The 24,964-nt window shown below is 40.1% G+C and overlaps 1 protein-coding gene across 1 annotated transcript in view; it reads right to left on the bottom strand.

Moving 5' to 3' along the window:
* The window catches only part of Man1a2 (mannosidase alpha class 1A member 2), a 146,118-nt gene that overhangs the window by 96,794 nt on the left and 24,360 nt on the right, over positions 1 to 24,964 (bottom strand). Inside the window, exons 2-3 of the mRNA XM_032897628.1 lie at positions 8,141 to 8,396; positions 4,595 to 4,691 (exon numbers count right to left, since the gene is read on the bottom strand). Coding sequence (XP_032753519.1) covers positions 4,595 to 4,691; positions 8,141 to 8,396 — 353 coding nt within the window. The remainder of the gene's footprint in view (positions 1 to 4,594; positions 4,692 to 8,140; positions 8,397 to 24,964) is intronic.

The raw sequence follows: 24,964 nt of genomic DNA, 5'->3' as shown, positions 1-24,964 counted from the left end.
ACAAGAGATCAACTGAACGAAGCAAACACAGCGGATACTTAGATAGGCACTGCACAAAGGACAAGGAAACAGGAAGGCTTCCTGGTCTTTCTTTCTTCCTTTTTCGCTCTCTCTTTGGGGTGTAGGTAAAACTACTTTTCCCTCTCAGTGGCTTAAAGCTATAGACACAAATATCTTTTGATCTTTGTCCTTAAGTTACATACCTTTTGGCTCAAATGTTCCTAATAATTCCCTTGCCTCATCAGTCATCTATCTTTCTATTAATTAAACAAGAATACAGTGCCCTGATAACATTATTTGGTTTTCTCCCAACTCGGTCCGTGTCAGTACCATCGAGAATGGCCTTTTTGAGTTATTACACAGAAAGTTTTCATTTACTTTTCTTGAGCTTCAGCTTTTTACTAAGATAAAGGCTTTACTGGGGCATTTAACCACTCCTGTATTCCTGCCTCTCATATACCTGTCTGAATGCATCTAAAAGATAATGTTAGTAAGTTCTTCGCACTTCCCTGAGCTCCCTTGAAGCCTGTCAGTGTTCCTGTCCCTCCCCTGCTGTAGTAGCAGCCATGCTCCCCAGTTACTAGTCTTTCCTTGTCTGCTCTGCCCCATCCGAGCTATTTCCACTGATAGGCCTGTACGTAAATGAGGAGCTGAGGAATATATGAGTGGAAACAAAACTACTGGTCATCGCTATCACTGTCTACATAATGCTAAATAACACAAGATTTCACCTGGGGAAAAAATGGAAAATAACTGGAATTACCTATGAGTAAATAAATGGAAAAATGACAGTACAAATGTGTAACACAGCCAGGCATAGTGGCACACGTTTTAATACCACCCAGCACTTTGGAGGCAGAGGGAGGGGAATCTCTCAGTTGGAGGACAGTCTGATCTACAGAGCAAACTCTACAACAGCTAGGGCTACAGGAAAATCCTGTCTCAAAAGGGTGGTGGGGCGGGGGATATAGCAGCTGTTTAATTTATGGGAATGTCAAAAGGTTCTGAAAAAGTAATGACTTTAAATTTTTACTATTTAATGAGAACAAACGAAAGTAAATGAACGCAACACTACTGAGAGGGAAAAGAACCAACGAGCATGAAAAACAGAGTCGGTCTACCAGTGCTAAAGGCAGGACTATATTAGAAACAGAGAAAAGTGTCAAAAGAACTGATCTGAAAGACGGTTCTATAAAAGAAATCATAATAGATCTACGCTAACCTAGTATTTCAGAAGGAAAGAAACAAACTAAAAATCAAAATAGGAAATAAAAAAGTCAAGATAAAATTCTAAGCCTTACTTTATTTTCACAATAAATTTCAAAATCTTAGATTAGTAGGACAGTAATTATATGAATGATCAAATATCCCAAGAGCCACTCACATTCTACATGTTTTATGAAATACATTCTACTTCAATGTTAAGGCTGACAGTTCTACTCTATACAGCTGTCAATAAGGCATGGAAACAAAGCAATGCACAAATATTATATGCTACTAATGGTCAAATAAATTCACTAATAAAAATAAAACTGCCATCTGATCTCACTAGTGTCACAAAAATAGTCAGGGTCAAATGGCAGGCCACATGGGGGACTGAAATTAGAGGGATGTTCAGATTTTAGACATTTAAATCAATATATGGATTCTAGATTCAGGGATATTTTAATTGAATAAAAATATAAAAATCTCAGAAAAGGTTAAATTTAGCAGTTAGCAGAAAATGTATAACACTTAATACTAACATTAGAGAATTTCAAACCAATAAACAGGGTTGTACTTTGGGGATAGGGCAAGAATACTTAAATTTAGTAGATGCCCTAAGCTACATTCCCAGTGTGAGTATGCCTGTATGTACACACACACACACACACACACACCCCGAGAGAGAGAGAGAGAGAGAGAGAGAGAGAGAGAGAGAGAGAGAGAGAGAGAGAGAGAGCGCGCACATATCAAGGTTGAAACAGTTAAAGGGAATAGTCCTTGTAATTAGAAAAACTGACATTTCAAAACCCTTTTTAAAATTTCTCTGGGTTTTGCAGTTTCACTGGAAAATTATATGAAGTATTCAGAAGAAAATAAGATTAATCTTCTACATTGTTTTCCAGAAAAACAAAGTGCTTCACAACTAATATTGAAAAGAGCAACAGCCTGCTACTAAAGCAAAACACAGTGCAAGAAAAAACCACGGCTGTGTCATGGGAACACACGAGTGTCTTTTTTAAAGAATTACTTATGTATTGTATGTATATGAGTACACTGTCTCTGTTTTCAGACACACCAGAAGAGGGCATCAGATCTCATTACAGATGGTTGTGAGCCACCATGTGGTTGCTAGGAATTAAACTCAAAACCTCTGGAAGTGCAGCCAGTGCTCTTAACTGCTGAGCCATCTCTCCAGCCCCTGTGGTGTACACCTTTAAATCCCAGCACTCAGGAACTAAAGTCTAACACCCAGGTACATAGTAAGATCCTTTTCTCAGAAATGGATGGAGGAGGATGGATGGATGGATGGATGGATGGATGGATGGATGGATGGATGGATGGATGGGAGGGAGGGAGGGAGGGAGGGAGGAAGAAAGGAAGAGTTTGAGGTCAGTCTGGTCTACAGAGTGAGTTCTGGACAGCAAAAGATACACACTGAAAAGAGCCTGTCTCATAACAAAAACAAAAACAAAAAGCACCACTTTAGTCAATCATGGTGATACAAACATGTAATTCTAGCACTTGGGAGGCCGAGGTTGGAAGATATTAAATTATAGACCAACATAAGCAAGCAAAACTTTGTCTCTGAAAATCAAAGGATTCTTTCTCTTAAGCATGTCTGGGTAGCTAGGGCCAGTGCTAAGGTATGTCCAGCAGTAGTGTCTTCTACTCCTGGTCCCCTGCAGCAGCAGGCCCAGAGGGTAAGACACTTGACTATGCCCCATCAGTTAGAGAAGACAAAAATCAAAGATTCCTTCAATCTTATTTCTAAGAAACCCAAACGATACCCTGATTCTACAAATAGAGTAAGTAGTAAGACATGAAACCCCGAATACTGAAACCATCCTGAGAGGAAGTCAGCACACCGAGGGGGTGGGGGTGGGGGTGGGCCTGAGCTGAATCAGCTCTACACCAAGACTCCACTGAGACAGCAGAACAGATTTTAGTCCAAGCCATTCTGAGATGGGTTTTCTGTCACCTGCAAAGTGCTCTGGTGGCAAGGACTAACCAGTGAAGGCAGGGAGCACTGATTTCAGTTATTACATGAATGAATCATTTACAATAAAAGCTAAGGGAAAAACATGCTTTAGACTAATTCTCTACAACCTGTAATACTGTGAGTTAAAGTTCGATAACCTGTCCACTCGACGTACAGTGACAGAGGAAGGATTTAAGGGTTTTTATCTGTTGGTTTGTCTGTTTGTTTGATTGCTCTATGATTTTAATTCTATAAAGTCATAATGAAATTTGGGATATCAAATGAGACAGCTGGTGAGAAGTGAAAAATTGGGTTTGGGGACAAGGCTCAGCAGGTAAAGACACTTCCAAAACTGGACAACCTGAGTTTGAGTTCTGGAACTCCATGGTAGAAGACCAGAACTGACCTCCACCCTGGGGAGGAATGAGGGAAGTGTTTCTACACACACACACACACACACACACACACACACACACACACACAGTTTCTCAGTTCTCAACCTCTCTCTTGTCTCTGTCTCTGTCTCTCAAGAAATGCCATTAGAAAAATTCCTCACAAGACTATTGTTATTGAATTATTACTACGGCATACTATAAATAATAATAAAACCTTCATAGCCTGTGACTAGTGTATGTGCCTTCAGCATGTGAGTGGTCCTGTTCTCACTTACAGATACTACCACGATAGCTAATACATCAACAGTCAAAAGCAAAAGGAAGGAGTGATGACCACAAGGAACAGCTCTGACAAGCCCCAAGATTAATTCTAGGTTTAATAAATTTGCTGGTCAAAATTAGTAGGGCAAGTTACAGTTAACAAGTGAACCGAGCTGAACAGGAAAAACTAACACGTCCAAGAAGGATACAGCCTTTCCTCAGACCACTCTCTATTCCATGATAAAGACCTTCCTCAGATCTATTCATCCCCTTCCTCAACACACACACACACACACAGAGAGAGAGAGAGAGAGAGAGACAGACAGACAGACAGACAGACAGACAGTCATAATGCATGGCATCACTACTTGTAGTGTGTGACATATTAAGCTTCTAGCACACCAGAATCTCTAAACTGTTCCCTTTTCCTTTATGAGTATCACTAGTAGTAGTTTACTGTCTTTAAGGGGAAAAAATTGCAAATATATATCTACCTTTCATGACATTAAACAAAAGAAAACGCAGGGTAAAAAAATCTTCAAAATACTTAGATAAATGTCTGAAGTAGCTGTGTGTGAGTAGAGTAACACAAAGCTGTACATTACAGCACACTAGGACTAAATCCTGACACACCAAGACAGACAGGTCAGCATAACTGCACAGACACAGACCTGGGAGAGTACTTTTAAAAGCCAGATTTTGTTTGAAAAGATAGAGAATGGGGGAAAAGAGTAATTCAAAACAGTTACCTTACCGAATATGTTAGTGGAATGCCCTTTCCTTGCAATAGGTCTGAGCTCATTATGGCCCCATCCGTATGTTCTGTAATTATCCCAGGCATGTTTCATCATCTGCAAAGAGAAAAACTGTAACGCACCATTTGAAGCTATCCACAGACTACTTTATACTTCATATAATTTAGAGTTGGGATGCTATATTCTTACCCATTCTGCCATGTTTCCTACATTAGCTTGTTATTCAATTAACATTTGTTTCACTATAAAAACATATATACCTACTATGCTGGCTACTCTGATGTCAACTTGACACAAGCTAGAATTATCTGAAGGGAGGGACCGCGAATGAGAAAACGCTTCCCCAGCTGTAAAGCATTGCTTAACAGTGACGATGGGAAAGAGGCCAGCCCATTGTAGGTGGAAAATGCTTCCCCAGCTGTAAAGCATTGCTTAACAGTGGCCGATGGGAAAGAGTCCAGCCCATTGTAGGTGGTACCATCCCTAGAATGTTGGTCCTGGGTTCTATAAGAAAGCAGACTGAGCAAGCCATTAGGAGCAAGCCAGTAAGCAGCACCCCTCCATGACCTGTGCATCAGCTCCTGTGCCCAGGTCCCTGCCATGTTTGAGTTGCAGTCCTGACTTCCTTTGATGATGAAGAGCAATATGGGAGTATAAGCCAAATACTCCCTTCCCTCCAACCTGCTTTCTGGCCACGGTGTTTCACTGCAGCAACAGAAACCCTAACAAAAACAACTATACTTAATTTTAATTTACACAACAAAACATTAGATGTAATCAGAAAGATATGTGGAGAAAGAGAGGTAGCTATCTGGCATTCTTTCCTTTCATAAAGTGCTAATACTTTGGGGAACAGCCCCTCTTTCTTCACTGTGATAACTAATGACTGGGTTGTCAATCAAGAGGCCCTGCTTCTACCAACAACTAATTCAGCCTGACTCTACAATCTCTTACCTTTAGACCAGAGACCAAAAGGTTTAAAGTCTTACAAAAGCACAAAAGCAGTCCTAGGTAATATGTAACCAAATGGCCATGTCTGTATTCCAACTAAAATTGATTTTTCAAAAACAGGCAAATGAAAAGCTTTAGCCCACAGGTCGTAAGCTGCCAAGCCTTGCTCTCTCATCGTGACTGGATGGGTATATGGATCAAGTAGGTAATCAAGGCCTTTGGATTGACCTTAGTCTAAACGGGAGGACACAGAAGATGATCTCCCTTAGGATCAGAAGGGTTTATATAATTTAATCCTAAAACTGTTCATGGCTAACTCTCTCCTATTAAGGAAAAACCAAGTAGTGTAAGAAAAGAGACAAAGGCAAATCATCCAACCCTAATGCCCTCATTTGAAGCCATTAAACTAATAAGCACTCTGTGTCAGCTAACGTGAGTTGAGTTTTTTACAACCTATGTAGTTCTGAGCTACACAACATTTAATATAGCAGCAAACTGCAGTGTATCATTTAACAACATGCCACTCATTAAACCACTTCAAAACTTGCTTCATGTAGCCAGTATCAATCAAATACCAAAATTAGACAAAAACATTGAAAGAAAACTCCAGACCAATACAGGCAAAATTTCTTCCACAACAAATTAGCACTGTATAAAGAAAATATGTTAACATGACTACATGTAGTTTCACCCAGACATATAAGGTGAGTTAACATTTAAAAAAAGTAAATAAAATTCACCATATTAACAAAAAAGTAAAAAAAAAAATCAGACAATTATCTAAAGAAAAATATAAACGAAGCATTTCACAAAATTCAACACGCATGATACAAACCCTTAAACTGTAATTATAAAGAAATATCCTCAACCTAAGAGGTTACCAACGTACCAACAGTTGCCAACGTACCAAACACTTACGCTCTAGAGTGAGCACCTAATCGAGTCCTGTTGTTTCTCATCACTTCTTTTAAAAATAGTGAACACAAGGTCTAGCCTGTGCAGTAGGCTAAGAAACAGATATAAGGAAAAAGAAAAAGTACTACTATTCAAAACAGGACGATTATGTAATCAGAAGTTATCTACAAAAAGTCACTGGAATCAGTAAGTCAAAGAAAGCCTAGTAAAGGAATGGGACAAGCTGAGCCCAAATGCACTGCTAATACGAACCTCTATGGAACCTGGCAAACCACCGGGCCTCAGCCTGAAACTCCCTTAAATGCACATGATTATCCATCTAAATCATTACATATGTAAGAAAATATTTCAAAACATTATACTGACATCTGAAGATGAGTAACAAAAGTATCTGAACAAAAAGCTGTCATAAAAAGTACGCTGCCAAGAAAAATATACTAAGTTGCCACTGTAAAAAACACACCCCAATGACAGGCAAAAATTAAAATGTCCATCCATCTTCACTCATCAAGGTTTATAGTACTAAAGCCACGGGTGACGGCCATCAAGATGGGACGTCAACTGAACAGGATAAGGGGACACTTAGGACCAACTCTGGCTCTGTCAACGAGGATGCTTCCAGGAGGCTGCACTGAGGAGGGAGACCGACCCTGAAAGTGGGTGGCACCATCCCTTCCATTTGGTTGAAACTGGGGGAGAGAAGGAGGAAAGGGCAGAAGCCAGCTGATTCACAGCTCTCTGGCTTCCAGACTGCAGATGCAACATGGCCAGCCATCCCTCCTTCCCTAGCACAGCAATGTCTCTAACTGGGAGTCAAAGAAGCCCATCCACCTACCCTCCCTCCCCTCCCTTCCTCCTCCCCTCCCTCCTCCCCCTCCCTTCCTTCTCCCCTCCCTCCTCCCCCTCCTTTCGTCGCTCCTGTCAAAAATGTCATGGCAGTGAGAAAAATCTCACAGATCAGGTTTAAAATACATTAAATATGTATCCATTACCAGGACATATAGCCATCTGTATAAATTAAATGTATTCTTGACGATGCTGTTGCACCTGATGACGCTTCTTCATAAGCAGCTTAACTATAAACTCTACTCAACATTATCAGGAACCCCAATAAACACAGTTTAGCTCAGTTCACTAGAGTTGGTGTTCTCTTAATCTATAATTCATAGAATTACAATAAAAAGACTTCTGGTGCTAAATAAATTTGAAGACCTTTGAGATCAACCTTTTTCTATTATTTAATCCATGAAGAACCTTTGGAAGGAACATGGTCCTAATAGCAGTACAGTCCTTAAAACATGTCTCAAACAGCACAAACTGCTTAAAATCTCAACTATGAAAGGCTCTGCAGAGCATCTGGTATAACTCATTCAAACTGAATATTTTAAATTGCTTATTCATAAACTTATACACAAATTCTACTCTTCTATAAAACCCTGTGCTTCAAAAATCCCTAACATGGCCAAGCCATCTAACCATCTAAACAAACTTGAATCACATTTTTAATTTCAAAAACTTACATTATGATCAATAAAGAAAAAGACAGCACTCCAACCCTTATTGTCGGCCTGGAGACAGAATCACAACTACACAGAAGAGCATAGATGCACATACAACACCAGTAATGTTCAGTTAGACGTGGATCTACATGTCTCCACATCCCAACCTCGGCTTATTACCTCTTTAATTTTGTCTCTTTTCTTCCTGATCTCCTCGTCTTCTGGGTCCCCACCACTGACCCCTACACGCTGTGGGACAGGGACAGGCGGCAGTACCCTGGTCTCTTTTGTCTTCATTGCTTGGGCTACTTTATTTTTCTCTGTCTGAATTTCTGCACGGATTTCCTCTCTTGACTTTCTTAATTTTTCTTTCGCTTCTTCCAGGGCTTTCTCATGATCAGCTCTAATCTTATTTCTCAGACGCTCTTCTTCTTCCCTGGGAAATAAAAATAAATTAAAAAAAAAATTTTAAAGGTCAGAGTAGTACTCAACACCTTAAAATTCTCCTACTAAACTCTAACGATAGTTTTATCAGTGACAAACAGTCATCTGGCCAAAGAACAGGATAAATATAAGGTGGTGTGAGAAGGAAAATGTATTCCAAATACTGAGTGAATATTTTACATGGAAAGGGAAAACCTAGAAAAAAGTTCTAATTCCACAACAGAAAACTGAGAAACTTGAAGGGATCCATGGAAAGAGGGCAAGGAAGAGGGCAAGGAGAACAAGAGGGACCAGTGAAAAGGGAGAGGAAGTCAGTCAGTGGTGTTGAATAGCAGAGAGAAGACAAAAACATGAATCTAGAACAAGGGAAGAGACAGGGGAGATTAGAGGTAGGAAACTTTCATTTATTTAGTACAGCATATGCTGCTAAAACTACTCGGCAAATGGCCAAGATTTAATAATGTGCTGATTCCCAACTGATCAAGACTAATTAAAACGCTCTTCAACTTTTTTTTAAAAATAAAAGTTCTAATTTAGTTAGTGGTGAATACAGTGTTTCTTATCCTAAATAATTGAGACCACAAATGTTTCAGGTTTCAGTTCTCGGGGTTTTGAAAACGCTGGTTGTGTTTCCCACTCCTAACTGCCTGTCATAGAAGGCTATTCCCTTTATGTGAGGCGTGTGGAGAAGGCACAGCTACAGAGCTGCAAAGTAAAACACTGGCATGGGACTGCAGCAGGGGTGACACAGGCACTGCTTTATGGGTGCAGAGCTTCTGTTACCAGCATAGAGAGGTCTAGAGATGAAGAAGAGTGACCGCTGTACAGCAGTGTGAATGCACCTAATGCCACGGCACTTCGAGGTGCCTAACAGGATACAGCATTATATATCCTTTACTATAAATTTTAAGAAAAGTTTATTCAAATATTTATGCCAGCTTTATTCACAATAAGTCCAAACTAGAAAAATCCAGATGTCCTTCACTACATGTTTAAACAGAATACAGAATACAGACAGACAGACACAGAGAGAGAGAGAGAAAGAGACAGAGACAGAGACAGAGAGACAGAGATAGAGATAGACAGACACAGAGAGAGACAGAGACAGAGACAGACAGAGAGAGACAGAGACAGAGAGAACAATGCTATCTTACTAAAAATAAAAGAGAATTGTGCCTGCCCAATGTAACACATCATAATTCATCTATGCCAACCAAATCTTTCCCACCAGCCCACAGTTACAGATAGCCACATAACCCTAATTTAATAAATAAGAAAAAGGGGGTCTACCAGGAAATACTTTTCTCTATGGATTAAAAAATGAACAAAGCCACCTGATAAAAACTTCTTTTTTGGCTGCTAAGTTCAAAGTGACCCAACTATTCCTTCTTCTCTTCAAACATCTACAACCATGAGAGAATCAGCATGAGAACACACTTCCACCGAGGACCAGAGAGAAGAGACGGATATTCTGCTGGAGCCCTCAATTCCCTGCCGCAGACTTCGGCTTCTGTGGAGTTTCTTCCAGGTGAGTGTTTTGACACTTTCAGCTAAGAGTCTCCCCAACTTCCTATACAAGCACAGGATACGCACAGGCTCAGAAAAGCGGACAGCCTAGGGGTTCTTTCAAGGGCAGTTTCTGTCTTTCAGATAGTACTAAAGTTTCAAGAAGGCAGCTAGAGGCTAGCATCCAGTGCCTTAACAAGCCACCTGTCCTCTATAAGGCAGTTAAAGGAGCTGACTGAGGAGAAAGATAGTGATCCAGTGACAGCCCCTCAAGTCCTTTTTAATGTGGCCACAATGAAATCTCCTTTTTCTGCTTTTCCTTATTAAATAGGCTTTTAGTTGGCTTGTAAAGGATGGGTGCTCCCTGCACCCAAATCCCGTAGGGGAGATAGCTGAACACCCAGAAGTGCGAACACTCCTGAGACCCCAGGACAGACCGCCACTTCTGCCCCATCCCTGGCCCACGAGGAAATTGCCTCTGGATAGTGCCTCTGGATACAGAATATAGGAGCAGTCAGCAGCAGGAACCTACTGGTTCTGGCCTACACTTGGAACTGAACTGAACCAGTCACACAGCTTCCTGCACCCAAGTCCCGTGGGAGAGAGAAAAGGACCCTCAAAAGCGCAGACACTCCTGAGAACTCAGAGGAGACTACTCTCTGCTACATTCCCAAACCAAGAGAAAATTGCCTAGTGCCATCTGTGCCCCCTGGGCACAGGGACATAGGAGCAGTCAGGGGCAGGACCCTTCAGGTTTCTGCCTGCACCAGAGCTGAAAGTCAGTGGCCAGGAACGCCTACACCTATCAGCAGAGATCTCTGTTCCCAGGTCCAGCTGAAAGAAAACAGATCTAAGGAGTGCTGACACACCACCACACGGCCTACAGGAGGGTTAAGCCACTGTCAGAGACTGCAAGACAAGCTAACAGCAGAGACAACCTGATGGCAAGAGGTAAGGGTAGGAACCTAAGCAACAGAAACCAAGGATACTTGGCATCATCAGAGCCCAATTCTCCCACCAAAGCAAATACTGGATATCCAAACACACAGGAAAATCAAGATTTAAATACAAAATCACATCTCATGATGATGATAGAGGACTTTAAGAAGGACCTAAATAACTCCCTTAAAGAAATACAGGACACAACACAAGTAAACAAGTAGAAGTGTTTAAAAAGGAAACACAAAAATCCCTTCAAGAATTACAGGAAAACAAAACCAAACAGGTGAAGGAATTGAACAAAACCATCCAGGATTTAAAAATGGAAATAGAAACAATAAAGAAAGCACAAAGGGAGACAAACCCTGGAGATAGAAAACCTAGGGAAGAGATCAGGAGTCATAGATGCAAGTGTCACCAAGAAAGATAGAGGATAGAATTTCAGGGTCAGAAGATACCAAAGAAAACATCGACACAACCATCAAAGATAATGTAAAACGCAAAAAGTTCCTAGCCCAAAACATCCAGGAAATCCAGGACACAATGAGAAGATTAAGCCTAAGGATAATAGGTGTAGAAGAGAATGAAGACTCACAACTTAAAGGGCCAGTAAATATCTTCAACAAAATTATGGAAGAAATCTTCCCTAAAGAAAAGAGAAGCCCATAAACATACACGAAGCCTACAAAACTCCAAATAAATTAGATCAGAAAAGAAATTCCTCCTGGCACACGATAATCAAAACACCAAAGGCACAAAACAAAGAAAGAATATTAAAAGCAATAAGGGAAAAAGGTCAAGTAACATATAAAGACAGACCTACCAGAATTATAACAGATTTCTCAACAGACTATGAAAGCCAGAAGATCCTGGGCAGAGGTCATACAGACCCTAAGAGAATACAAATGCCAGCCCAGGCTACTGTATCCAGCAAAGCTATCAATTAACATAGATGGAGAAACCAAGATATTCCATGACAAAACCAAATTTACACAATATCTTTTCATAAATCCAGTCCTACAAAGGTTAATAGATGGAACTCTCGAACACAAGGAGGGAAACTATACCCTGGAAAAAGCAAGAAAGTAATCTCCTTGCAACAAAACTGAAAGAAGAGAAACATACAAATATAATTTTATCTCTAACAATGAAAATAACCGGAAGCAACAATCACTATTAATATCTCTCAACATCAATTGACTCAATTCCCCAATAAAAACACATAAACAACAGACTTTATACGTAAAGAGGACCCAGCAGTTTGCTGCATACAGGAAACACACCTCAGAGACAAAGACAGACACTATCTGAGAATAAAAGGCTGGAAAACAACTTTCCAAGCAAAGGGTCCAATGAAACAAGCTAAAAATGGCCATTCTAATATGGAATAAAATTGACTTTCTACCAAAAGTCATCATAAAAGACAAAGAAGGACACTTCATATTCATCAAAGGAAAAATTCACCAAGATAAACTCTCAATCCTAAATATCTATGCTCCAAATACAAGGTCACCTACATATATAAAAGAAATGTTACTAAAGTTCAAATCACACACTGCACCACACAATAATAGTAGGAGATTTCAATACCCCACTCTCATCAATGGACAGATCATGGAAACAGAAATAGAGAAACTAACAGAAGTTATGAACCAAATGGACTTAATAGATATTTATAGAACAGTCCATCCTAAAACAAAAGAATACACACCTTCTTCTCAGGACCTCATGGTACTTTCTCCAAAATGGACCATATAATCGGTCACAAAACAGATCTCAACAGATACAGGAAGATAGAATAATCCCACACATCCTATCATATCATCACGGACTAAGACTGGTCTTCAATAACAACAGAAAGCCCACATATACAAGGAAGTTGAACAACACTCTATTCAATGATAACTTGGTAATGAAAGAAAGGAAAAAATTAAAGACTTTTTAGAATTTAGTGAAAATGAAGGTACAACATACAGAAACTTATGGGACACAATGAAAGCAGTGCTAAGAGGAAAACTCATAGCTCTGAGTGCCTGCAGAAAGAAACAGGAGAGAGCATATATCAGCAGCTTGACAGCACACCTAAAAGCTCTTGACCAAAAAGAAGCAAATACACCCAGAAGGAGTAGAAGGCAGGAAATAATCAAACTCAGAGCTGAAATCAACCAAGTAGAAACAAAAAGGACCATAGAAAGAATCAACAGAACCAAAAGTTGGTTCTTTGAGAAAATCAATAAGATAAATAAACCCTTAGCCAGACTAATCAGAGGGCACAGAGAATCTATCCAAATTAAACAAAATCAGAAATAAAAAGGGGGACATAACAAAATCTGAGGAAATTAAAAAAAAAATCACCAAATCCTAGTACAGAGTCTGTATTCAACAAAACTAGAAAATCTGGAGGAAATGGACAATTTTCTAGACAAATACCAGGCATCGAAGTTAAATCAGGAACAGATAAACCATCTAAACAACCCCATAACTCCTAAAGAAATAGAAGTAGTCATTAAAAGTCTCCCAACCAAAAAGAGCCCCGGACCAGATAGGTTTAGTGCAGAATCCTATTAGACCTTCATAGAAGACCTCATACCAATACTGTCCAAACTATTCCACAAAATAGAAACAGATGGAGCACTACCTAATTCCTTCTATGAAGTCACAATTACACTTATACCTAAACCACACAAAGACCCAACAAAGAAAGAGAACTTCAGATGAATTTCCCTTATTAATATTGATGCCAAAATACTCAATAAGAGTCTCCCAAACCAAATCCAAGAGCACATCAAAACAATCATCCATCATGATCAGGTAGGTTTCATCCCAAGGATGCAGGGATGGTTCAACATATGGAAATCCATCAACGTAATCCACTATATAAACAAACTCAAAGAAAAAAACCGCATAATCATTTCATTAGATGGTGAGAAAGCTTTTGACAAAATTCAACATCCCTTCATGATAAAAGTCCTCAAAAGATCAGGAATTCAAGAACCATACCTAAACACAGTAAAAGCAATATACAGCCAACCAGTAGCTAACATTAAACTAAATGGAGAGAAACTTGAAGCAATCCCACTAAAATCAGGGACTAGACAAGGCTGCCCACTCCCTCCCTACTTATTCAATATAGTACTCTAAGTCCTAGCTAAGAGCAATCAGACAATGAAAGGAGGTCAAAGGGATACAAATTGGAAATGAAGTCAAAATATCACTATTTGCAGATGATATGATAGTATACTCAAGTGACCCCAAAAGTTCCACCAGAGAACTACTAAGTCTGATAAACTATACTTCAGCATGGTGTCTGGGTATAAAATTAACTCAATCAAATCAGTAGCCTTCTTCTACTCAAAGGATAAACAGGGTGAGAAAGAAATTAGGGAAATGACACCCTTCACAATAGTCCCAAATAATATAAAATATGTCGGTGTGACTTTAACCAAGCAAGTGAGAGATCTGTATGACAATAACTTCAAGTCTCTAAAGAAAGAAATTGAAGAAGATCTCAGAAGATGGAAAGACCTCCTATGTTCATGGATTGGCAGGATTAATATAGTAAAAATGGCCATTTTGCCAAAAGCAATCTACAGATTCAATGCAATCACCATCAAAATTACAACTCAATTCTTCATAGAGTTAGAAAGAGCCATTTGCAAATCCATTTGGAATAACAAGAAAACCCAACATGGCAAAAACGATACTCAACAATAAAATAACTTCTGGGGAAATCACCATCCCTGACTTCAAGCAGTATTACAGAGCAATAGTGATAAAAACTGTATGGTATTGGCACAGAGACAGGCAGGTAGATCAGTGGAATAGACTTGAAGACCCAGAAATGAACCCACATACCTATGGTCACTTGATCTTTGACAAAGAAGCTAAAACCATCCAGTGGAAAAAAAGATAGCATTTTCAACAAATGGTGCTGGTTCAACTGGAGGTCAGCATGTAGAAGAATGCAAATCAAACCATTCTTATCGCTCTGTACAAAGCTTAAGTCCAAGTGGATCAAGGGCCTCCACATCAAACCAGATACACTCAAACTAACAGAAGAAAAAGTGGGAAAGAGTCTTGATTACATGGGCACTGGGGAAAATTTCCTGAACAGAACACCAATGGCTTATACTCTAAGATCAAGAATCAACAAATGGGATCTCATAAAACTGCAAAGCTTCTGTGGCAAAGGACACTGTCATTAGGACAAAACGGTAACCAACAGACTGGGAAAAGATCTTTACCAATCCTACATCTCATAGAGGGCTAATATCCAATATATACACAGAACTCAAGAAATTAGACTCCAGAGAGCCAAATAACCCTATTTTAAAAAGTGGGGTACAGAGCTAAACAAAGAATTTTCAACTAAGGAATATCAAATGGCTGAAAAGTACCTAAAGAAATGTTCAACATCCTTAGTCATCAGGGAAATGCAAATCAAAACAACCCTGAGATTTCACCTCACACCAGTCAGAATGGCTAAGATCAAAAACTCAGGTGACAGCAGATGTTGGTGAGGATGTGGAGAAAGAGGAACACTCCTCCACTCTTGGTGAAATTGCAAACTGGTACAACCACTCTTGAAATCAGTCTAGAGGTTCCTCAGAAAATTAGACATTCCACTACCTGAGGACCCAGCTATACCTCTCCTGGGCACATACCCAAAAGATGCTCCAACATACAACAAAGACACATGCTCCACCATGTTCATAGCAGCCTTATTTATAATAGCCAGAAGTTGGAAAAAACCCAGATGCCCTACAACAGAGGAATGGATATAGAAAATATGGTACATCTACACTAAGGAGTACTGCTCAGCTATCAAAAACAATGACTTCAAGAAATTCATAGGCAAATAGAATGAACTAGAAAACAATCATTCTGAGTGAGGTAACCCAATCACAGAAAAACGCACATAGTATGCACTCACTGATAAGTGGATATTAGCCCAAAAGCTCGAATTACCCAAGATACAATCCACAGACCACATGAAGCTCAAGAAGGATGACCAAAATGCGGATGCTTCACTCCTTCCTAAAAGGGGATAAAAATATTCATAGGAGGGGATGTGGAGGCAAAGTTTAGAACAGAGGCAGAAGCAACACCCATTCAGAGCCTGCCCCACATGTGGCCCATATATATACTGCCACCAAAACTAGATAAGATTGATGAAGCTAGAAAATGCATGCTGAAAGGGACCGGATATAGATCCTGAAAGACACAGCCAGAGGTAAACGCTAGCAGCAAACCACTGAACTGAGAACGGGACCCCAGTTAGAAGAATTAGAGAAAGGATTGAAAGAGCTGAAGGAGCTTGCAACCCCATAAGAACAACAATGCCAACCAACCAGAGCTCGAAGGGACTAAACCACTACCCAAAGACTATGCATGGACTGACCCAGGGCTCCAACTGCATATGTAGCAGAGAATAGCCTTGTTGGGCACCAATGGAAGGAGAAGCCCTTGGACCTGCCAAAGTTGGACCCCCAGTGTAGAGGAATGTTGAGGGGTGGGGGAGATGGGAAGGGGTGTGGGTGTGGAGGGGAACACCCTTATCAAAGAAGGGGAGGCAGATGGGATAGGGGGCTTACGTCCAGGAAACCGGGAAAGGGAATAACATTTGAAATATATATATATATATATATATATATATATATATATATATATATAAAATCCAATAAAAAAGAAAAAAAAAATATGTGTGTCCAAACGTATTGGGCACAGTATGTAGCCACTAAGCTCAGTAGCAGCTCCCAGCATGGCGACTGCCTCACTAACTGCTGAGTAACACTCAGAAGCCCACCGTGTTTGCAAAGGCTCTCGGGTATAACTGTAAAGATCTCCCCACCACCACACCCCTGTAAACAGGCATTATGCACCAATCTAGAGTGAGCTGAAGTGGATGGCATGGGACACAGCCCACAACATGTCCCATCTGGTTTTTTTTCAAAGCTTCTCAATGAATGAAGACCATTTTACAGGGCCTGAGCTTTCTGAAAGACATGGCTGACACATTTCCAAAAATTACTTACTTAGTCTCCTTATTCTCCATAGCCCTTTTAGCAAGACAGAACACACTAACCAAGGACATCTCTCTGACTATGCCATCAGTGAGGCTGTGGTATCTTCATTAGCAGGGTGACAATAAACATATGTCGCCTCTCTGATGAGCCCCCTTTTCTCAGTAGGACAGAAAGCCTCTGCCAAGCACACATGATTACTAGAAGAGATAATATAAAATATCTTAGGGTAACTCTATCCAAACCAGTGAAAAATCTTTATGACAAGATTCAAGTCTCTCAAGAAGAAAAGTGAAGAAGACCTCAGAAAATGGAGAGATCTCCCATGCTCATGTATTGGTAGGATTAGCATAGTAAAAATGGCCATTCTACCAAAAGCAGTCCACAGATCAAACACAACTCCCCATCGAATTCCAACACAATTCTTCAAAGACATGGAAAGAGCAATTCTCAATTTCATATGGCAAAACAAAGAACCCAAGATAGTGAAAACAATTCTTAACAATAACAGAACCATCCCTGACCTCAAGCTGTACTACAGAGCAATAGTAAGTGATAAAACCCGCATCGTATTGGTACAGAGACAGACAGGTTGATCAACGGAATAGAATTGAAGACCCAGAAATAAAACCACACATGTATAGATATTGTCTTTAAAGATGTAGGCCTTGTTTTAGGATGATTTGGGCCTTTTACATTTTTACAGTCTTTCCCAGAATTTGTTCCTTTCTTCCTGTTTAGGGAAGCTGAAAAGGTATAAGAGTGAAGGCAGCATATACTAACTATTCCTATGCCTCTGACACATATACATCAGGGGACTGCCTAGTCTGGCCTCAGCAAGAGAAGATGCACTTAACCCTCAAGAGACTAGAGGCCCCCAGGGAGTGGGGAGGCCTGGCTTTGGGGCAGGGGGATATTCTTGGTGACAGGAGGGGAGGAAGAATGGGATGAAGAACTATTGCAGGGTGGACCTGGAGGCGGGTAATGACTGAACTGTAAAAAATAAATAAATAAATAAATAAATAAATAAATAATAAAAAAGGTATGTTTAAAAAAAAAGGCAAAAGTAGCATAAGACGTGCCTACTCTCTCCCCTCTAGTCCAGTACCAACACTTCTCTGATCATGTGTGTCTATAACAGCACTCATATTTGCACAAACCTTCAATCTTAAGGCCACCATTAAAGATTATAACTCCTAAATTCTTTATGTGGTACCTGCAAATCCCTGGGAACAGCAGCTGTTAGTTCAAGTAGGTCCCTAAACATATAGACATGAGAAGATGCTTCATGCATAGGACTTGTGTTTGTTTCTAGATGGCTTGAAAACTGCTCAACACAAAAACCTCCAAAAATAGATGAATCAATGTTAAACTCCCAGGCTATGCACGTCTAAAGCCTACTACAGTTCAGCTACTTTGCTATGGTCTCGATATTTTCTTCTCTAACCACACGGCTTCCCACAGAGCAGCAGCTAAGCAGGCTTCCAAGTAAAAGTCTTACTTCAAGATCTGAACCAAAGGGCACAAAGAAAGAATAAAATTAGTCTCTTAGACCAACAGCCTTAGGCCATCTACAAAAATTAAAACATCTTTCAGAAAATGTGATTGAATTGTGAATAAAATGCATGTAATATGAACTCAAAGATCATATGCAAATGTAAAATTAGTTTTATTCACTTAGCAAAAGGAAAATTCTTATTTCTAACCCAAATCCCAAAACAGTGTTTGTAACTGTTTCTCTGAAGCCTTCATTGGACAATCCAAACTAGAATAGTGGGTTCCATCCCTAAAACTCTCTTTATTTTGTCAGTCTTCATCCTAGTAAATAGCGCTCATCATCTAAATGGAATCCAATAGAAATTCTCATTGTGCTCCCTAAATATTTCTCAACGCTGTCCAGAAAAAGTTTTAATTCCCCAACAGAGAATTGAGAAGAACACGGCAGGACAAAAAGCTTTCTGCAATCATACAACTGCGGCACCCACACTTGCAACCCTTTACTTACTCCCTCCACACGGTAAGGCTTTACTGTCCATACTAAAACAAAAGGCTACACAATATGCCTCCCTCGGTCCCTGCAGACTCATCATGCACATACATCCTTTGTGCTCAGCCACACCCCTTGTGGTCCCCTAAACGCCTCTTTCAATGGCTTCCTGCACATATTCTTCCCTTCCTTTTAAAGCACTCTTAAACTCTTTCTTTGACTCTAAGCTCGAACTCTTGGGTTAGAAGTTTCTCTAGCAGTCTCATGGCATCATGATCCTTTCTTTCCTGGTACCATGGTAAGAGATTTTTGAATAAATATCTCTTCTAATAAGACAAAAAAAAAACTATTATGTTCAGAGATTTTGCTTTCTGTTCAAACCTGTCATGGAAAGCTTGCCACAACAGACGACAAAGGCTCAAAAAGAAATAAGGCCCTAGCCAAAGTGTGTCTATAACAACAGTGTTTAAAGCAAGCAACCTGCCAAGTTCACCCTCAAACCCACATTAAAACTCATGAGGTGGTTAGTAACAGAACATCTAGCTGTTAATAATACTGTCGTGTAATAGCTCCCAATATTTTACTTTATTAGCTAAATGCTAGATTCAATTGCTCAGCCACAAGTGAAGTACATTTGAAAGCAACATGTGGGAACTGACAATTTACATAAATTTTATAATTACTTTTAAAAATAAGAATTTGAACTCCTTAAATTTTAGCATTTTAGAGAAAAACATTAGGACTAAATGGATAATACATAACTGGAGTTCTTCCTCAAATATTAAGAGCTTTAGAAAATTCTACCAATAAAATTTGTCCACTAATAGATTAAAGAAAAAAAACAATTAAATCATTCATTAGAAGTAAAAATAGAGTCCAATTCAACATCCATTTATGATGGCTGTACCTCCTATCAAAGCAGAAAAAGAGAAAACAACCAAATAAAAGATACTTTCCAAAGGCAAATATAATTCTTGTCACTCGGTATAATCACTCCTAAACTACAAAAGCCATTCCCTTCAAGATGAGTGAACGAGATGCTATCACAGCTTCTACCTGACTGCGGTGGGAAAGTGTCAGCAGCAGAAACTAAACATGAGCTGAAAGGAAGAATGAACAGGACGTTGAAACAGTCCTCTGTCACAGGCACAAGTCTATAGGAGCCTACAAACCAACAGGAATGCCAAGGAGGGGTCTGCCACAGGCACAAGTCTCCACCCACCACATCCAGGAACCTCCCCACCCAAACCTCCAGGCAGGACAGAATCCACCCAGCAGCCTCTGCTCCAGGAGGGGTCTGCCAGGCAGTGCTCCACAGACACTCTCCAGACAGCCTCTGCTCCAGGCACTGCAGACACCTCCACCCACCACAGCCTCTGCTCCAGGCAGTGCTCCACAGACACTCCCCACCCACCACAGCCTCTGCTCCAGGCAGTGCTCCACAGACACTCTCCACCCACCACAGCCTCTGCTCCAGGCAGTGCTCCACAGCTCCAGGCAGTGCTCCACAGACACTCTCCACCCACCACAGCCTCTGCCCCCACCCTTCTGCACACCAAGCCTTCCAGCTCCCACTTCATGGCCTCTTCCATGGCAACATCGTGTCTATTTCCACAGGCGAGATTGGGTGTGCCTACTATTTCCTTGCTAAAATTGACACCTTAAAATTCTAAAACTATCTTTGAAACAGCCTTTTCAACTATCTGGTTTTAATAATATTAAAGGGAAATTTCATAGAAGGTAGGAAAAATAGTTGAGTTATGTAAATTGCTAGTGATGTACAATACAGACAAGAATTGTTTCAGAAAATGACTAGAGAACAATTGGCAACTGGTAAAGAAAATAGTGAAACAACACAACTGAAATCCTACACAATTTAGTGCAATGTGCCTAAAGAAAATTAAGACCTTCTAAAAAGAAATGGCTCACCTTCAAGGCCATGACAGAAGGACCTCTCAAATGTGGAGGTGGCCAGGATATGACATGGTGCCAACTATTATAAGGGAGTTATTCACAATTCAGTCTAAGATGATTCTCAGTCGCAAATGGATGTAGTCTATGTGCACAGAATAGCACTCTCACATGAACAACAAGGAACTTTCTGTATACTATTATGGTCGTCCAAATCATGCATTTTCTAGCAGACTGATTATGCTAAGAATCAGAGGACAAATCGTACCACTGGGACTCCCCATTCCATAAGAGTGAATCCTCTGCTTCAGACATATTAATGGAGAAGCCTAACTGTCTCAATACAAGCAATGTATCAGCCACATGAAAAGACTTGAGATTTGAAGTCAAGCACTGAGAAAACCACTGAACCAATCTATCACCAGATTCCCAGGCTCCAAAGCACTGACTGCTACACGATGACACAGTCCACGACCAGCAACACAAACTCACTGTCTTTCTTCAGGTACTATCACTAATTTGGCTGTTAACTCATTTCTGCTTATATAATGAACACACTTATTGATCAGTCTAACATAAGTCTTAATAGGATTTCCTCTTAATAGTAATTTTTGTTCAAATTAATAGTTACCACTCACTAAATTCAATGATAATTAGCCAGCATTCCCCAAAAGTAAAGAGAACTTTAATAGGCTCTGGGAATACACACACACACACACACACACACACACACACACACACACACACGATTTGCTGATAGGAATGAATCAAATTCGTAAGCAGAGTAAGTACACAATGAGTAAATGACAACAGAGGAAATAGGACCCAGCAACTGTTACAGAAAACATAAACCACACATAGACGATATAACTATATGTTAACAATACGGAGTGCGGCCTGATTTGCATAGACAGAGAAGGAGGGGTTGTCAAATAGAAATTAAAAGCATGGGAATCCGCCAGGCTGAACAAGAAAGTAGAGTGTATGGTGGCACAAAAGAAGTGACTAAACAAAGTGCTTTGCCTGTCATGGCCAAGAAAGCAAACCAGGTCGGCTGGAAGGAAACACACTACAGTAGGATAGACTAAGTTTAACAAGAAAATGGGTGGGGAAAGAAAAGCACAAATAACAGTTACAGTAGCTCCTGATTACAAGAGGAAGGTACTAAAGGGCTTTGAAACAGCACAACTGCGCTTGAGACGCTGTCAAGACTAACTTAGGTAGAGAAAAAACAGAGACTGGAAAGGAATTAGAAGATCAAAGACACCATACATATGAAGTGGGGCACTAAATTAGATTTGAAGAAAAGGCTCTAAATATTAGAGATTTTAGAAGGTCAGAACCAAGGGACTAGAGAGATGACTAAGTGGTTAGGAGCTCTTACTGTTGTTCTGGAAAACCCAAGTTCAGAACCCATGTCTGTCAGCTCACTACTACCTCTAACTCCAACTCCAAGGAATACAATGCTCTCCTCACACACAGTTCATACCCTACACAGACACAAAGTTTTCTTTTTATCTTAAAAAAAAAAAAACAAAAATCATTAAATCTGGGTGAATAAATATGAAAAGGGAAGGGAGGGGTTTTATCTTTAAAAAAAGTAAAATAAATTTGGGTCTATAAATATAAAAAGAGAAGGGAGTTAAAAGTGCTATTTTTCTGTACTGACTTGAAAGAAAGGTGTATCATTAGTTAACACGAGAATAAAGAAGGAAGGGGGTGGAGAGGAGATAAGGTAAGGAGGCTCTGTTGGTAAAGTGCCTGCCACACAAGCAATGAGGACCTAAGCTCAGATCCAAATCATGTCTCAAGAACAATAAGCAAGCAAATGAACAAAAACGCACCCCAACCGCACAGAGCTTAGGTTAATGACACATGCCTGTAATCTTGGCGAAATTTCAACGAAGGTCTGGAGAGGTGCCCAGAGGCTAAAAACACTGTGTGCTCTTCCAGAGGTCCTGAGTTCAATTCTCAGCAACCACATGGTTGCTCACAACCAGCTGTAATGGGGTCTGATGCCCCCTTCTGATGTGTCTGAAAATAGCTACAGTGTACTCACATACACTGTTTTTTTTAAATCGCAGCATGTGCTTCCATGCCCTGATTTAAAAAAAAAAAAAAAAAAGCTCAATATACACCTCTAATAGCAGTCCAGGTATAGTGGAGACAAAAGGACCTGGGGCCAGCTACTCTATCAAATCTATCAGCTCCAGGTTGAGTAAAAGATTCTGTCTCAAAATAAATCAATAAATAAGGTGGAGAGCAATAGAAGACGCTGACATCAGCTTCTAGTTTTCACACACATGCACAGACACGTGTGCATGTGCATGTGTATGCACAGACATATGTATGTGCATGTGCACATTCATACACACACAAAAGAAACTGATAAAAAGAAAGAGTGAGAAGATAAGTATGACTTGAGTCATGCTAAGTCAAAGGTCACCAAAGCACAGAACTCAGCTACCTAGGGTGGACAGGTAAATTTGGAAGTCTTCTGCCTAAAGGATACAGTTCAAGCTCCCACCTAACTCTACATGAATATTATGGCCTTAATATAAAATGAACCACATACGCAATCTTACTTATTAAAAGACAGGTCCTCAGTTAGTGGCATTATTTTGGGAGGTTCTGGAATTTTCAGGTGTTAAACACTAAACTCCAGAAAGTAGGCCACTGAAGCCGGTTCTTGTGGGTATACTGTCCCTGCTCTCCTCCTGCCTCATCCCCATGTAGACTGCTCTGTTTAACATGTCCTCCATACCACAATGGACTGACACTTCTGCATCTGTGAACTAAAACAATGCCTGGCATTCTGTCAGCGAACAACTAAAATGGGTGCACTGCATGTTTTGTAACACATATCTCAATAACTAGGCATGATGACACATGCCTATAATCTCAGCGCTGGGGAAGCAGAGGCAAGGAGTGTGCATTTGAGGCCAGTCTGGGCTACATAGTGAGCTCTAGATCAGCCTGAGCTGCCAAGACCCTATCTCAAAAGCAAATACATGGCAAGATGTCTTCTTCATCCTGCAGCAGCTCCATCAGTATCACACAATGCATCTCAGAATAAGGATAAGATTGTTTCTTTCCATGCACACAGCTCAAGTGTACAGTCCAGCGCGTCGAGTCCACTACAGCCTAACTGCTCATCCAACTGCACTTTCATCTCCTCTCTGGCCCATGATTCAGAAGGTGTCCATTTGGAGATTATCCAATGCCATCATGTTACCAAAGTGTTTTTCTTTCACTGAAGCGAAGAACATACTTCACATGACCCAAGTCCTTTAATTAGAGCCAAAAAATAAATAAATAAATCTAAACTGCATCTACATTTAACAGAATGTATGCTTTACTGTTTGTTATTGGGTAGTAATCTACAAATGTCAGGTAAAGTTGGTTTTATATCCCTACCCTTCTCTTACTGGTTACTGGGTAAAAGGCACTAAAATCATAACAAATTTCCAATGTTAGAAATAAAAAAGGGGTTGGGGATTTAGCTCAGTGGTAGAGCACTTGCCTAGCAAGCACAAGGCCCTGGGTTCGGTCCCCAGCTCCGAAAAAAAAAGAAAAATGAAAAAGAAATAAGAAGAGAGGCACAACAGCAATCTTACACACACACACACACACACACACACACACACACACACACACACAACAATCTGTTAGGATGACTTCACAAAGACTTCTACCAAGGATTTACCAAAAACTTTTACCAAAGACTTCTACCAAGGCGAAATTACTATCAGTTCCACAGAAACTTTGGTAAACTAAAGAAGAAAAACTTAATTCATTTTATGAGTCCAGTATTACCTTAACACTAGATCAAATAAAAGAAGTTAATAAATAAAACTAGTGACCACAGTATCTCATGAACAGAGAAAAACACTTGTAGGATTCAATAGTATATAATGACCAAATATCCATTAGCATTCAAAAACCAGAACACAAGACCAGAGACCAGAGTAGGTAAAGGTATCCCATGGCTAAGCCTGAAGACCTCAGTTTGATCCCTGTGACCCACATGGGAGAAGACGACCAAACTGTAAGTCATTCTCTGACCTCACATAAGCACTGCCTGTCACCAAGCACTCACACACACGGGCACACATGCACATACATACAGCACTCCCACATGCACACACATACATACATGCATAACATACATACAAGCATACCCATACACACATG

The sequence above is a fragment of the Rattus rattus genome, chromosome 3 (genome assembly GCF_011064425.1).
Source record: "Rattus rattus isolate New Zealand chromosome 3, Rrattus_CSIRO_v1, whole genome shotgun sequence".
NCBI classification, from domain to species: domain Eukaryota; kingdom Metazoa; phylum Chordata; class Mammalia; order Rodentia; family Muridae; genus Rattus; species Rattus rattus.
This window is presented reverse-complemented; position numbering and strand designations above follow the sequence as displayed.